The 16,071-nt window shown below is 43.6% G+C and overlaps 1 protein-coding gene across 16 annotated transcripts in view; it reads left to right on the top strand.

The window, feature by feature from the left end:
* Positions 1-16,071, top strand: part of citb (citron rho-interacting serine/threonine kinase b) — a 60,854-nt gene that overhangs the window by 19,541 nt on the left and 25,242 nt on the right. For all 16 annotated transcript variants that reach the window (XR_002841674.2, XR_002841673.2, XM_023840823.2 and 13 more), the window contains exons 11-19: positions 2,198-2,314; positions 4,297-4,406; positions 4,606-4,780; positions 4,966-5,163; positions 5,825-5,878; positions 10,784-10,981; positions 14,382-14,575; positions 14,948-15,083; positions 15,773-15,877. Coding sequence is in view for 14 of the 16 variants with exons in the window: in XM_023840823.2 (XP_023696591.1) it covers positions 2,198-2,314; positions 4,297-4,406; positions 4,606-4,780; positions 4,966-5,163; positions 5,825-5,878; positions 10,784-10,981; positions 14,382-14,575; positions 14,948-15,083; positions 15,773-15,877 (1,287 nt within the window). In the remaining 2 variants the exon portion in view is untranslated. The remainder of the gene's footprint in view (positions 1-2,197; positions 2,315-4,296; positions 4,407-4,605; positions 4,781-4,965; positions 5,164-5,824; positions 5,879-10,783; positions 10,982-14,381; positions 14,576-14,947; positions 15,084-15,772; positions 15,878-16,071) is intronic.

Genomic DNA, 16,071 nt, shown 5'->3' with positions numbered 1-16,071 from the left:
TGATGTTATTTGTTACCGGTATCTGATTCTGTGTGCTCTGCAATCTGCTTCCTCTCATGTTATACCTTTCTGGTTGCCCCTGATATAAACATCATTAGTGTCAGACTGGGGCTGTGTTTGGCTTGACTCCCCCACCTCCCCCGCCCCTTTAAGTTTTTTTTATAAGTTTAATTTCGGCATTGCTGTTCAACACCATACCCCTGGCATGAAGCATTTTGGGTGCTGTGCTAATTTGCACCACTAGTGCATCCTGGCAGAAAGAAGTGCACATCTTGCAACGTCCTACGGTCAGAAAAGAGGTTATTTTTGCTAATTTTTCAGGAAGTGGTTGGCAATTAACATTGCTGGTTAAGAAAAAAAAACAAGCCGAACATGGGCAGCATGGTGGCTCAGCAAGCAGTGTGTCTGGCCATGTTATTAACCTGAACTGCTGACTCTAAATTGCCCCTGTGTATGTGAGCTCCCTCTACCAGGTGCATCTTGAACTGCATTTAAAATATTGGTATTGTCATTTACAATTTACGTTTTTTTATGATAACGCTAGCATTCTGCTCAGGGTGTGCCCTGACTAGTGCCCCATGCTACCTTGGATAGGCCACAGGCTTACTGCAGTCCTGTAAGGAATAAGATGTTATGGGAGATTGGGGAAGAATGTGTTGGCTGGTTTACTGGAGCTGTTAACCCTAAATACCCACACCTGAATGGGTCCTGATGGTAGATCATAGCACCACTGGATCACCATAGAACACTTCCCGGATTTGAGCTGCCATCCTAAAGGTTCATGCCCTTAACTGGCACACAGCCTGCTGGGTAAACTGGATGTGTGGTTATTGAAAATGGGCAAATGAATGAGTGGAGAAGGGTATGAACTTCCAGTATCTTGAAAATCTTATATTGCTGTTAGTGGACTTCTAAATTATAAAAATATTTTAAATAGGAATGTACCTATATCAATACCGGTATCGGGTATCTTGCCAATACTGCGCTCATATGCTCATATTCGTACTCGTAAAAATTGTCCCTTACCATTAACCCATACCAACATTACATTAAAACGCAAAGCCGTGGCATTTTTCTTTTTTTTTTGTTGCTGCCCAATCAGATTTTGGCATCTAGCGAGAGATTTGTCAACCGGAAACATTTGGGAAGGATACATGCCACAACACCAGCACTGGCGAGTATAGACGGAGGGTGTCAGCATTATATTAAGATAAGGGACGACGACAGAAGTAAAGCAGACTGTAAGCTCTGTTCTGCTAAAGGGTCAAGAGGAGGAAGGGCAGCATGCCATTTAACACAAGCAATTTTATCAGACATCTAAAGACGCACCATAGTGCAGAGTACATGGAGTTTGCTAATGCTAGCAGAGAAAGACTGAGACAACAAACTTTAGCGCAAATTCTGGTGAAGCGAGAGAAAATTAAACTGAAGAGTTAGTTATATCTAACATTAAATAACTAACGATTGTGGTTCATCAGTATAAGTACACCTGGGTATACGCCTTCTTCTCCTATAAAAAAAAAAATGAACACTACCAAGTGGACTAATCACAGTTCTTGCATTCCGCGACGTGTAGTTACATTTCTGGGGTGGTGCACGTCGGGCTATGGCGTAGGGTCCATGGCTACGTCATACTTACGACATCAAGTCAACGCATAACTATAAATCAGCCTTTACAGTAAAGGTTTTGTTCCTCTGTAAAGACCTTTCAAGCTGAGAATTGAGAAAAATGTAAAGGTTGAAAAAGGCAAAACATGACACACCAATGAAATGTGTCCTCTGCATTTAACCCATATGTGACATCATGACATAGCAGGGGGCAGCTAATTTAGCACCCAGGGAGTAGTGCTTGGGGACGGTACCTTGCTGGTCAGGGATTTGAACCAGCAATCTTTCAATTACAAGTCCGCTTATATGTGTATATACAGTATATGCATGCATGTGTTACATTTTGTTTTACAGAGTTAGGAAAGCTTTGTTTAAGGTTTAAGTTAAGCCTGATGTTGCCGTACACATAAAAGAATGATCACAGTCTCTTCCACACAGCCAGGCAGAAACCTACAGCTTATTATTTAAACACTGGTAGTGTCGGATCAGTACAAAAAATATGTGTCTCATTTGTTGAATTTCAGTGTGCATGTCCTCACGTGTCTTTGGGGAAGCCTGACTTGGTGTTCCGCCTGTCCCCCATGGCCAGATTCTCGAGGCCCAAATGAAGGCAGACATGGCTGAAAAAGAGACCCTGGAGTCCAAACAAACTGAGCAAGAGGAAGAGGCCCGGGAGAAGTGCAAGCTCCTCGGCGAGCAGAAGGCGGTGAGGGCCCTCCGCTGTAATTAAGACAACAGCCATTGCATGTACAGCATGTGCCAAAACATGCGGGATGTTCTAGCACAGGGGCATAGGCAGTAATGGAAGAAATGAAGCGCAAGGTGGGCAACATTGTCACTTACTAATAGATCTGAGAATAGTCTCAGCTGTAGCTCAATGGAAAGCCTAAAATCTACAAGCTTTTTAATGAGCCTCAAAATGGCATGTGGGGGTAGGGTAGTTTTTTCACTTAATTGGGAAGAAAGTACAGTAAAACCTCGGATTGCGAGCATAATTCTGTCCGGAAACGTGCTCGTAATCCAAAGCACTCATATATCAAAGAAAATTTACCCATTAGAAATGATGAAAATTCAGATGATTCGTTCCACAACTCAAAAATATTCATATAAAAATGATTAATACAAAATAATGTAAAAATACATAAAACAAATTAACCTGCACTTTACCTTTGAAAAGAATCATGGATGGTGTGAGGGAGACGAAAGAGAGGAGAAGAGGAGGGTTAACAAGGAACCTATCCAATGACAGCTGCTTTTGCCTCCTTTTTGATTTCGCGGAAATATGGACATTGCATTGTCGTTAAATAGATTCATCGCTTTTCATCCTTATTCGAGTGGTGCTTTTCTACTAAATTTTGACTATACGAGTCAAAACGATTACCCACAATCCTGTAGCAAGAGAGAGAAGAACCATCGACTCAGTTGTGATTACGTGACGCTCGGCAGACAAAGCGTATACGTAATACTCGTACTGCAAGACCTCGCTTGTTTATCAAGTAAAAAATTTTTAAAAAATTTTGCTCGTCTTGCAAAACACTGGCAAACCAAGTAACTCACAATCCGAGGTTTGACTGTACTAGAAAATAAATCTTTACCTGCTTTCAAACAAATCAGTGTGATATTATTCAAAGGGGTGTAGGAATTACGATGTTCTGAAACTACATACTAATTTCTCTCTTTCAATCCGCTTCATTCATAAATATAGCTCACAGTGCATCTCAAGTCACTGGCAGAACTATAGTCAGCGCAGCCACACTGAGGCCCACAGAAATCGGGGGCCCGCTGAGGGCCAATGGGCCCTTTTGCAGGGAGGATCGGGAGGCTATTGATCTAGATTACAAAACAGGTTACAATTCATTATGAACCAAGAAAGTGTTGCACGGAATTCCATTGTAATGACTCAGAAATAAATAGTATTGAATGGTAGGTTGGACAATGCATGAATGAATGTGCTGTGAATGTGCAGTTCAGGTCCATTCAGATAGCTGGTTGCCCCCCTGCAAAATGTTGACTCGGTATAGTGTCTTAAATCTTATACCAGTGGCCCCCAATAAGGTAAATAGTGAAGCTCATCTAGGCAGCGCATGACTGTGCCCAGTGATTGATCCTGTTTATCAGCATGTTTTTCCTGTCATTAGTGGTGGTTGAAAGGTTAGATAACTTTTGGAAGGCAAGCCAAGTTCAAATAAGAGCCCTTCTCCTTCACACAACTGCAGCTGTGCAGAGTCTGCCTGTATCAGGTAGAGCTCCACTGCGTCAGAGAGAGAGAGAGAGAGAGAGAACACATCGTCCTGCTTCTCATCATAGAATTTGGAGATGGCAGTATTCAATAAGATGGCTTTTTTTTGCTAACCCCTCAAACGATCCTCAGGGTTGTATCATCTGTGCATAACGCCTGCCAGAAAACGCTTAAGATGCACATAATTCAGGTAATGAGGGAGGTAATGCCTGCACTTATGGGAAGCTGAAGGTGTCCAGATTTAAGATGCATCAGCATTCTCCTCAAAAGGGGGTGGTGCTTGGTTTGAATGGTGAAGAGAAATGCTTTTCCTGTACAAGAGCAGTTCCTGAAGTTCCAGTATACTGTGTTAACTGGCTAATGCACTAAGTAGCAGAGCTGAAATGACCTTTTCTATATAAATTCAGGTGATTGTACATCGTGGGGTATGTCTCTATCATTTGTTCCAGACCATCAACGCCATGGAGTCCAAGATGAAGAACCTGGAACAGAGGATTGCTGAGCTTACAGAGGCCAACAAACTAGCAGCCAATAGCAACATCTACACCCAGAAGAACATGTGAGTGTCAGTGTGATGGCTTAGCTGTAGCCTTCTAACATGGAGGTGGGACGGACTGGTACTTTCCACCCTGTCTTCTCTTGGTGTTCATTCACTCAAGTGTCTCCAGTATCTCCAGTCATATTCCCAGCTTTGGGGAATTGTGAATTGGCCTCTCGCTGATGTTGTGTGTCAAGATGTTCCCCTACCTACTCCCCAGGAAAGCCCAAGAAGAGATGATCTCGGAGCTGAGGCAGCAGAAGTTCTACCTGGAGTCACAGGCGGGAAAGCTGGAGGCACAGAATGCAAAGCTGGAGGAGCACCTGGAGAAGATGAACCAACAGGAGCAGAGCAACAAGAACCGTTTGCTGGAGCTGGAGACACGGCTGAGGGAGGTGAGGGAACAGTGGACATTAGGGGAAATCACAGCCTAGCATGGGGAGATAGGTAGATAAATAGGTAAATTTTATTCACCACAATTCTGTAAAGACAAGATGGGCCTTCTTAGCGGAGGATGATAGGGCTCCACTTACTGAGCACTCTGACAATGTGAACCCTTGGTCCCACTTTCCTTTGGCAGATGGGCCTGGAGCACGAGGAACAGAAGCTAGAGATCAAGCGGCAGGTGACTGAACTCACGCTGTCACTGCAGGAGCGCGAGTCCCAGATCAGTGTGTTGCAAGCAGCACGCAAATCCTTGGAAAGCCAGCTGCAGCAGGCCAAGACTGAGCTGGAGGAGACCACTGCAGAGGCAGAAGAGGAGATCACGGCCCTGCGGGTGAGGGCTGGCATGACACTATCATGGCACCCCAGCCATCGTACTCTTACCCCTGTGGAATGGCCAGTGTAACTATAGTGAAATCTGCCATACTGCTAGTATATTAGAATGTATGTTTTTTGAAAATTTCCAAGAATATTCACTTTCATGGTCTAAACAAATGCATAGTGCAGCTGTGGTTTACAGAAATGTCCACTATCATAGACTAATATAACATAATAACATAACATCCTAACATAACAGCTTTAATATACGTTAATAACAAACATTATATGAAAACAGCAAACGTTATAATCATAATCATATCATGTTTGTTATTAATGTATATTAAATTATTATTATTATTATTAATGTATATTAAAGCTGTTAAGGTATGTTAAAATATTAAGGTATACTCACATGCTGCTTATGAATGTTCTGTGAATGCATAGTAAATGTATTAAGAAGGTATGGTTAACATACAGCTTTATCTAATATTCAGAGTACCGGTGAATTTCAGGAGTGTACGCTGCTCAGGGCATCTACCAGAATGTCCAGCATTTGAAATATACAGCGTCACAGTGGCCTCCATTTCTGAGCCATCTTTCAGCATTCACCACTGTTACAGCAGTCCGTGTGAAAAGCCATTACCCTGAAGCACTACCTCTCTTGCTTTCTCAAGGCTCACCGAGATGATATTCAGCGCAAGTTTGATGCCCTTCGGGACAGCTGTGCGGTACGTGACAGCTTCTGCACTGGCTCCCATTATCTCGGGGACATCTGTCCCTTAAATTATCTCAAACGAGAAATTACAATTAATGTGAGATTTTGTGGTTCTTAGAACCCATTTGTGTGTGGGTAGCATTATGAAATGACTTTGTGTAAACACACAAGGCTGGTTTGTTTTGCTTTTAAATGCAATATAATAACACAAAATTATTGCCCCCCTTCTTGCCCCACCCTCTCTCTTAAGACCTTGTGCATCGTGTTTTGATAAGACAGCTGAAATCAATTCCCTCTGACCACAAGAAAACAAGAATGCATGCTCTTCACGCTGCTTTGGCTGAATAAAGACAGTGAATAATATTTTTATGTGATCCCTCCCCCACAGTTACTTATCGGATAGCGTTGGAGGGAAAAAGTTAAGGGTACCAACCATCCTTTTAAGGAAATCTATGCCAAATTAACTGATCTTCAAAGACACTGAAATATTTTCAATTATGTAATTCAGTCATTTATACTTGTGGTACAGTTTTTGTGACATTCTTGAACCAGTGATCTTTTGGTCAATAGTCTATCATCTGCAGCATTCAGAATGTGTCAGGTGTCGTGGGATTTGACTGGATCTCTGATAGTAGCAAGAGGAGCCTAGATTCAAAGTTCATGTTACCTGCCTGCACTTTCAATCACTGACTGGCCAAATCCAATTTCCTCTTGATTGTTTATTAGTTGCTTAGTAATGCCACCTGTTGTTTTGCTGGAAGCTGCTTTTACTAATACAATCCATCCATAGATAGGCGGCCAGTCCGTCACTGTGCACATATACTCCTTCACACAGCATAGGCTAATTTAGAGTCACCACGAAGGAGCTGGACCACCTGGGAAGAAACCCAGGCAAATACAGGAATAACATGTAACCTCCACAAGATGGAGGAGACAGTGCTACCCACTGAGGCACCATGCTGCCCTTTCCTTTTTCTGGAAGATAACATTCATCATCATCTACTTTTGTTTATCTGGATGAGGGTTACAGTGGCAGACTGCCAGGTGGGTCAAAATAGACCTCCCTTACCGAGGCCATGGACTCTGGGAGATTCCTAGATGTTCCCAAGTCATTTTGGAGATATAATCCTTCCGTCATGCCCTTGGTCTGCCCTGGGGCATACTCTCAGTGGGATGTGTCCAGAACAGCTCCCTTGGGAGCTGACCAGGTGGCATTTGTATAAGATGCCCAAACCACCTTAGCTGGCTCCTCTCAATCCAAAGGACCTATTTTCAGGTCCCTCAAGATCTCCATACTCCTCATCGTGTCAGGCAGGGTGAGCCCAGTCAACCTGCAGAGGAACTTCATTTCAGCTGCTTGTTCTCATCACCTTGCTCTTTCAGTCATTACTCACAGTTCATGGCAATAAAGGAGAAAAGGGCCATACACTATACGGTTAAAAGTATCGGGACACCTGGTCATTACACCTAAGGAACTTTCTTGACATCCCATTCTAAATCCATAGAAATGAATATGAAGTTCATCCCCCCTTTGTAGCAATAACAGCTGCCACTCTTCCTGGAAGGCTTTCCATAAGATTTTGGAGGGTATCTATGTGTGCCAATTTATCCTAAAGAGCATTTGTGAGGTCATGGACTGATGTTGGATGTGAAGGCCTGACTCACAATCGCCGTTCTAGTTCATCCAAAAGGTGTTCAATGGGGTTGAGATCAGGGCTCTGTGTAGGCCAGATAAGTTCTTCCACACCAAACTCACCCAACCATGTCTTTATAGATCTTGCTTTATGCACGATGGCATAGTCATGCTGGAACAGATTAACGCCTTCCCCAAACAGTTGGAAGCTTAGAATTGTACGAAATGACATGGTATGCTGAAGCATTAAGAGTTCCCTTCACTGGAATTAAGGGGCCTAGCCCATCCCCTGAAAAAAACCCATATCATTATCCCTCCTCCACCAAACCTTACAGTTAGAACAATGCAGTCAAGCAGATAACGTTCTCCTGGCATCCGCCAAACCCAGACTCATCCATCAGACTGTCAGACAGCGAAGCGTGATTCATAACTCCACAGAACATGTTTCCACTGCTCCAGAGTCCAGTGGTGGCATGCCTTTCACCACTCCATCTGACATTTGACATTGTGCTTGGTGATGTGAGGTTTGCATGCGGCTGTTCAGCCATGGAAGCTCATTCCATGAAGCTCCCAGTGCACAGTTTTTGTGCTGCAGTTAATGTCAGAGAAAGGTTGGAACTCTGCAGTTATTGATTCAACAAAACGTTGGTGACTTTTACAGACTATTCGCCACAGCACTGGGCGAATCCACTCTGTTACTTTACGTGGTTGGCCACTTCATGGCTATCTGTTGTTCCTAAACACTACCACTTTGCAATAATACCACCTACAGTTGACCATGTAATATCTAACAGGGAAGAAATATCACAAACTTCCGTATTGAAATGGTGGCATCTTATTACAGTATCACGCTTGAATTCACTTATCGCTTCAGAATGACACATTCCATTGCCTGTCAGTCTCACATTCCATCTTATCACTTGTGAACAGTACCCCAGGGTCTCTCATGAAGGGTACTAAAGGCCTCACTCACTTATAAGTAGCAGTCCACTCACTTCCAAGATAGCACCTGCCCTGGAATTATTCTTGCTGATTTTTATTGTTGCTGCTTCACACCTTGCATCAGACTCCTTTAGTGCATGGTGAAGGTCCTGGTAACATAATACCAGAAGCCTAGCATCATCTGCAAATAGCTGGGATGTCACCTCTGGCTGAACCTTGTTATCCTGTCCATGAAAATCAGGAAACGCATTCTTGCCAGAACACCCAGTCTTCTTTCCAATGCCTTGGCATAAACATAGAATGAGGCTGAAAAGCATTATTACTGAGACCACCACCCTGTTTACCATTATAGAGGTACTTATTTGCCTTCCATGCAGCACTGAAGAGGCACAACAGCCACATCACACCAACAACATCCAATTCTTGACATAATGACAGATTACATCTACCCTTGCGGCCTTTCCACTATTAAAGACCATCACAGAAAATTCAGCATTAGTAAGAGTCTCTATCTGACCCAGCTGAAGGTTCCAACACTGCCTTCCACTGGATATCCATGATGTTCCTTCAACTCCTTGACCCTCAGAGCTGGTTAGCTCTTCCCCATTCTGGCTGAACACAGTCTGAGCAAGGTCCCACAACCCCTCCTGAAGCACTGAACAGTTTTCCAAAATATCCTTGGGGATGCCTGAAAAACTCCCTCTATAGCCTTTCCAAATTTCTATCATGCACAAGCTTTCACCTTCTCAACTGCCTTTGATGCAACTCTTCTGGACTGTCAGTACCTTTAAACTTTCTCAGGAGATGTCAAGCAAGCATTTCCCTAAAGGTCTCCATCTTCAGCTTGACAGCTTCCCTCGCCACAGGAAAATATATTATCTGCATTTTTGCCATAGCGCTTTGCTACCACTGCACCAGTTGAGGCCTGGAACACAGTTCCCTCAGGCTCAGTGTTCCCGGGCTTACTCAGCACATGCGAGAAGTTTTTCTGATGGTGTCAGTTAAGTTTATCTTGCAAAGAATATTTAGCCTGACATTCCCAGCCAGCCCTGACTGCTTGTCTTGTTTGCCTAGGGCCATTGGTAGATGAGGTAGATTACCAAGACTAACAAAGAACAGAACCAGCAAGAAACCAAGAGGAAAACAAGAACTAGAAACTATATAAAGCAAACACATACTGGGGGACTGGCAGGTAGCAAATGCAATGTTCGACTGAGGAGGGGGGGAAGGGCAGGCACATACATAAGAACATAAGAACTATACAAACGAGAGGAGGCCATTCGGCCCATCGAGCTCGCTTGGGGAGAACTTAACTAGGGCTAGACAAGAAACAGGTATGGACCATTGATGAGTATTGAAACACTATGGCAGCTGTTTTTGTTCTGTGCACAACAGCAACACAAAAAGCCGAGTTTCTTTCTTCATATATATCTCCAAAGCAACTTTATATAGTTTTCTGCTTTATTCCAAGTTTAAGTCAGATATTTTTCCTGTGCCGTGCAGCTCAATGCTGCTCCACCCACTTCATCTGTATGCAGCTGACCTGAGCACCAAAAAGGATTTGTCTTAGTTTTTCTTACTTTGCATGGCAAATGCATTTCAACCACGCTGACTCATGCTTTTAAGTACTGGCAAAAGCCATCGGTGTTCTATATCAAGCTGAAGGGCGTAGGACTCACAGCGTGTAGTCTTCAAGGTTCAAAACACCCTCAGCAGACTCAGCTTTGTTGCCTTGGAAACCTTGTTCCCATTTAATCATTATCATCAATAATACTAAATCATTCATATGAGCTGATGTTTTTTTGTATTGTACAAAAAATGTCTTTGCAAAGTAAAAGAATGAAAACACAAGTCTACAGGTCCTCTGCTTTTAAAACTGAAATGCATGTATTTACACACAACATACTGCTCTCGTAAAGCTGCTCTTGGGAAAAAAATGACTCTTTGGAGAAGTTGCAGATGGGTAAAGAAGAAGAAGCAGAAGTGACTTTTTTGAATATTCAAAGATGGAGCACCTAAGGGCAGCACCTAAGATCTGCAGGGTGGTAGGTCTCCAGAAGCAGGCCTGGTGACCACTGATGTAGAGGATTATGAAACTATTATTGTACATTAATTTTCTTCACATCAGATTTATTCTTGGATACCAGAATATGTATGCGTGTCCAGGAGTATTGTTTTTGCTGTTTTATATTCTAATGAACAGGATCTTCCTTTCATGTTAGGGACACTTAAGTGATTCTTCTTTATAGTAATAAATAAAAGCAGGTGCTGGCTCAGACACTGTTCCAAAGGTCCAGAATGCCCTGGGTCATAAATGTTGTATTCCATCTGGTTTCCTCTCAGGTGATCACTGATCTGGAGGAGCAGCTTACACAGTTGACACAAGACAATGCTGAGTTGAATCGGCAGAACTTTTACCTGTCCAAGCAGCTGGACGAGGCATCAGATGAGAATGAAGACCGCCTGCAACTTAGTCAGGATGTAGATCGCCTGCGGAGGGAGGTGGCTGACCGGGAGATGCACCTCAACAACCAGAAACAGGTATGGCACCGTCTCATCAACCACAAATAGGTACATCACCGTAATCATCACAACCACCAGAAACAGGCGCATTAGTGTCATCATTGCAACAACTATAAACAGGTACATCATCATCATCTTGTGAACCACAAATAGGTACATCATCTTCATCATGATCATCATCATCTCAAAGACCAGAAACAGGTACATAATCATCTCAATGACCAGAAACAGGTACATAATCATCTCAACAACCTGAAACATGCACATCATCACCTCAACAACCAGAAACAGGTACGTCATCATCTCAACAACCAGAAACAGGTACATCATCATCTCAACAACCAGAAACATGCACATCATCATTGAAACAACCAGAAACAGGTACATCATCATCTCAACAACCAGAAACAGGTACATCGTCATCATCTCAGCAATTAGAAACAGCTACATCATTTTATCAACCATCAATCATCATTAATCAGAAACAGATACAGTACATCTCACCTCAACAACCAGTAATGGGTACAACTTTATTATCATCTCAACAACCAGAAACACATACATCATCATCATCTCAATGACCATAAACAGGTGGATTATCATAAACTCAACATCCACAAACAGGTGCATCATCTTTGCAACAACCACAAAAAGATTCATCAGCAGCATCATCATCTCATCCACCAGAAAGAGACCAGAAACAGGTGGGGCTGCACAATAACAGGTTTTGATTTCTTTGTGATTATATGGTGCAGCAGGGCTTTAGATGACGGTTGAAACATCTGTCTGCATGCTGGCTTTTTCGGTACTAAACGGACATTCACTTACCCCCACAATTTAGAAAGAAAATTAGTAGTATGCTTAAAATATTAATTAGATGCATATTGTGATGCCCAGAACTTAGTAATCTTTATAAATTTGTGTCCTTATGTTTATTAAATTCGGTTAGTGGAGCACACCACATACTACTATTTTGGTACAGTATGTCATGGAAGCTATAAGCACAGAAACAGCTCAGCAGCCATAACATCTTTTGAAAGAAGAGTTATTGTGATTAAACAACGTAAGACTTCTTGCAGTTTAATGTCCTGCACGTTTATTAAACATAAGGATGTGTGGAATGTATACAGATACATTCCAGATAATATTTTAGGCATACTAATAATCTGCTTACTAAATTGTGGGTTTAAGTGAACGTCCGTATAGTACTGAAAAGCTGTGTTCGAACAGATGTTCCGCCTGTCATCTAAAGCCGTGATGATTATTGCACATGCGCCATATAATCGAGAGGAAATCGAGATTTCATATTGTGCAGCTCCAGAAACAGATATATTATCATCCTCTCAACAACTGGGAACAAGTACATCATCCTCTGAGTGACCCGAAATGGGTACATCCTTATTGTCTCATCAATCAGAAACAAGTACATAGTCCCCTCAGTCCTGTAAACACGTGAATCGAGGCTAAAAGCTTGGATGGAATTACTTTGGGGACACTTCACTATGCGGCTTGCTTAAGACCGGCTATTCTGCTGTACTCCAGTAGGAAGGAACATGAGTGGGCACCACTATATCACGCAGTCTCTTACTCCCCACGGTTGCATAACATGGTGCTGTTGCCCTAAAGGGGAGAGCTTAAACTGAAGAGTAAAGGTGAGGCGTGTTGTGACAAAAACTCCATAGGCTGAGAATGTGTAAATTTTACAGCAGACTTTGGAAGGATTCCTCACCTGCTGTGAGCAAATGTTATAATTATAAATTATAATTTGTGTTTGGTAATTCAAAGAGAAGCAGTTAGAAAATAGTTGGATGAATTTGGTAATTCAGGAGTTCTATTGACCTTATGGAAAAAGAAGTTTCTTTCTTGCCCCTTATAGCTGTGTTTGGGAAGACTGCTTGGAGTTTGAAATCAGTAATTCAGCTGAGGATATAGGAACCACTCTCTGCGGCTGCAGACACATTGTATTGTGAACACGCTGTAACCCCTCAGTCATGACCATGATCCACAGTTACCAATCTGCAGTCTGCAGTCAATTTCCAGATTTCAAGATTACAGCTGAGAAGGTCGGGGTACTGTTAAAATCAGTTACCGTGATGGTAAATGCCACAATGGAGATGCTACGCTTTCAGAAAGCAAGCCGCTTGTGGTCCACTCAATGCTTCCAATATGATAAACCTGAATAGATATGAACCTGCTTGGTTCATACCACTATAATGTCTAAAGAGGGGATGGGGAGGGTTGATGATTTGAGGACTTACTGGTTACAGGCTTAGTGGATCAGTGGTCATGTCTGCTGAACAGGATGGATGTTTGGCAAGCATCTGAGTCGTCATGCTAATGAATATAAATTTGTATAAATAAGCTGCAGATTTTAATATGTGCATTGAAAGACAGTCTAGAGCTAATCCTCAGGACCCATGTTTAGCATTCTGCACTATATTGGCTTTCTGTGCTTCAGGCCCGTTCATCTGCATCTGTCAGTGCATGTTAGTTCGAGCCGCCTACCAAAAACAAAGCCACTGTGTAATGTGCTTAGCCAGATGCACCTTGTACTGCAGAGCTGGTGCTGCAGCTAGCTTTTAGCACAGCCTTAGCATAATGAGACCCAGGGTTGCCAACTTTAGTCAGCAGGCTGGAGTGAGATTTTCAGTTTGAGACGAGTCTGCATATGCATATACATGCATTTACATGTATGTAACAGTCTGTAGGGTTTGTCAACTGCCCAAAGCTTTTGCTGCAACTAATTTTAGGTTTATAATGGAAAAATATAAATTTGACATAAGATTTTTTGCGTGAGAATCTGAAAGCCAGATGTGTGAGAGTTGGCAGCTCTGGAGACCTTGATAACAGTTTCTAATAAATGAAATATAACTGATGGGATTTAGTAAAATAATACTCCCTGGTGGCACATTTTACCTGAATTTTAATACGTGAAATGGTTCTGCTGGGTGGGATTCGTGTCTGGCTGAATGATAGATAGATGGGTGGATGGATGGATGATCCATGGTAAATTTTGCAGGGATTAGCAGCATGAATCTTTTTAGCAGCATCTCTCTTTCATAGTGTGTTTTAAGGATGTAACAGCAAACATCATTAAATAAGTAAGTAAATAATATATTGTCTTTTTATCTATACATAGGTGCAAAAGCAAAAAGAAAAGTGCAAATGAAAGATTACACTGGTGAACAGAAGTGTCTGGTACAGTGGGAAGGTCAATGATTCAGTGGGGGTGGGCAGGAGTGTTCATTGCTCCTACAGCCTGGGGAATGAAGCTGTTTCGAAAATGATGCAAGCTGCATAACCGGCCGGTTTAAGATCAGCAAAACCAAAGATGATCACAGTGACGACCCTGTTTAACACGCCGATCACTTTGAGCTCAGGAGGCCCCCATAAACCTCCCGGATTCCTCCCTGGGCAGAATATCGAGACCCTCAAGACGACGTGCACCATGCTGGAGGAGCAGGTCCTCGAGCTGGAGACGCTCAATGACGAGCTGCTGGAGAAGGAGCGGCAGTGGGAGGCGTGGCGCACGGCCATGGAGGAGGAGAAGGGCCAAGCGGAGAGGAGGATCCGGGAGCTGCAGAGGCTGCTGGACAGCGAGAAGCAGAGCAGGTCAGGCTGTAGTCAATTTCACACACTTCCGAAGCCCAGCACCAGAGTATTATTGTATAGCACTGTATTGCTGTAGTATTTTATCATACTGTATTATTGTATTGTCCCTTTTGCCAGTATAATCACTGCCATCTACCCTCCGCCTGTTGTCTCCCCTACTTCTTCCGCCTCCCCATCTCCATCTATTATAGCCCTTCCCCAAGCTGGGGTCATAACACCTGACTGCACGGTGCCCTGGGTCTCCACACTCTCTGCACCCCATGCCCACACGCACATCGTTTTCCACACACATCCCAGTGCCTGTTCAAACACGCTGCAGTGCCTGTTCAAAGCCTGTGAGCTGAGGCCCTCTTCTGCTTTCTCTGTGCTCAGGTTGCGCACGGACCAGCGCAACACCGAGTCCCGCCAGGCTGTGGAGCTGGCAGTGAAGGAACACAAGGCGGAGATCCTGGCCTTGCAGCAGGCACTGAAGGAGCAGAGGCTAAAAGCTGAGAGCCTCTCTGACACAGTGGGTCCCCTTACCAGTCCCTCCCTGTCCCTTCCTGCCTTGCTAAGTAACATTTAAAAAAAACAAAAAAACACAAGACTGCTGAGGATGAGGAGCAGGTTCAGACCCTGATGTGGGATGCTGCGTGTGATGAGGGGGGCCAGAGGAGGCAGAGCAGCTTGCAGAGGGTCAGATGGGACAGACAGCGAGGTTCCTGGTTTTCCCCTCCTCAGTGTTGGGGGCCTGCAGGGCTGTGGGGGGAATTGGGTGAGTAGCCCCCATCTCCTTTGCTGACTGAAGGCGATAGCAGCTTGATGACAGGAGTGGGCAGTCAGATCAGGCCCTTAACCCCCCCCCCCCACCCCACAAGCTCGTGTCGGTGGCAGGACCATAGTTGGACAGATGGATTAATGAGCCAGTCCAGTGAAAAAGGGGAAGCAGTTTAAAAGCAGATAGTTATTCAAGGGATTCAAGGGTTTTATTTGTCACATGCAAGGCATACAGTCAGACCATAACCTGCAGTGAAATGTAAGGTGATCAAATCCAGGAGATCAACAGTGATAGCAGAAAGACATTTAAAGTAGCGACAGAATAATACATAGACATAAAAACAATGTAAGTTTTTTTTTTAGTTATAAATGACCAGATGCCTGTAAGAGCAGTGCTTTGTGACTAAGCTGGTACTAAATCGCACGGTGTCCTGCCGCCAGCTGAATGACCTGGAAAAGAAGCACTCCATGTTGGAAATGAACGCCCGCAGCTTACAGCAGAAACTGGAGACGGAGCGCGAGCTGAAGCAGAGACTTCTGGATGAGGTGAGGGGGTCGGAGGACGGCTCATCGCCATGGTGCCTGCTTCAGGGGAACAAGTCTGAGGTCAAGCTCAGTGTCCAGCCAGTCCGCTTTCTCGTCTTTCCTGAAAATCTGTGCATACTCCTCTCCTATTACAGCTCCTTCTTAAGAGAACAGTGTCCTACAGTTTTTTTTACAATTGTTTTCACACTTGTCTC

The sequence above is a fragment of the Paramormyrops kingsleyae genome, chromosome 2, assembly GCF_048594095.1.
Source record: "Paramormyrops kingsleyae isolate MSU_618 chromosome 2, PKINGS_0.4, whole genome shotgun sequence".
Lineage (NCBI taxonomy): Eukaryota > Metazoa > Chordata > Actinopteri > Osteoglossiformes > Mormyridae > Paramormyrops > Paramormyrops kingsleyae.
This window is presented reverse-complemented; position numbering and strand designations above follow the sequence as displayed.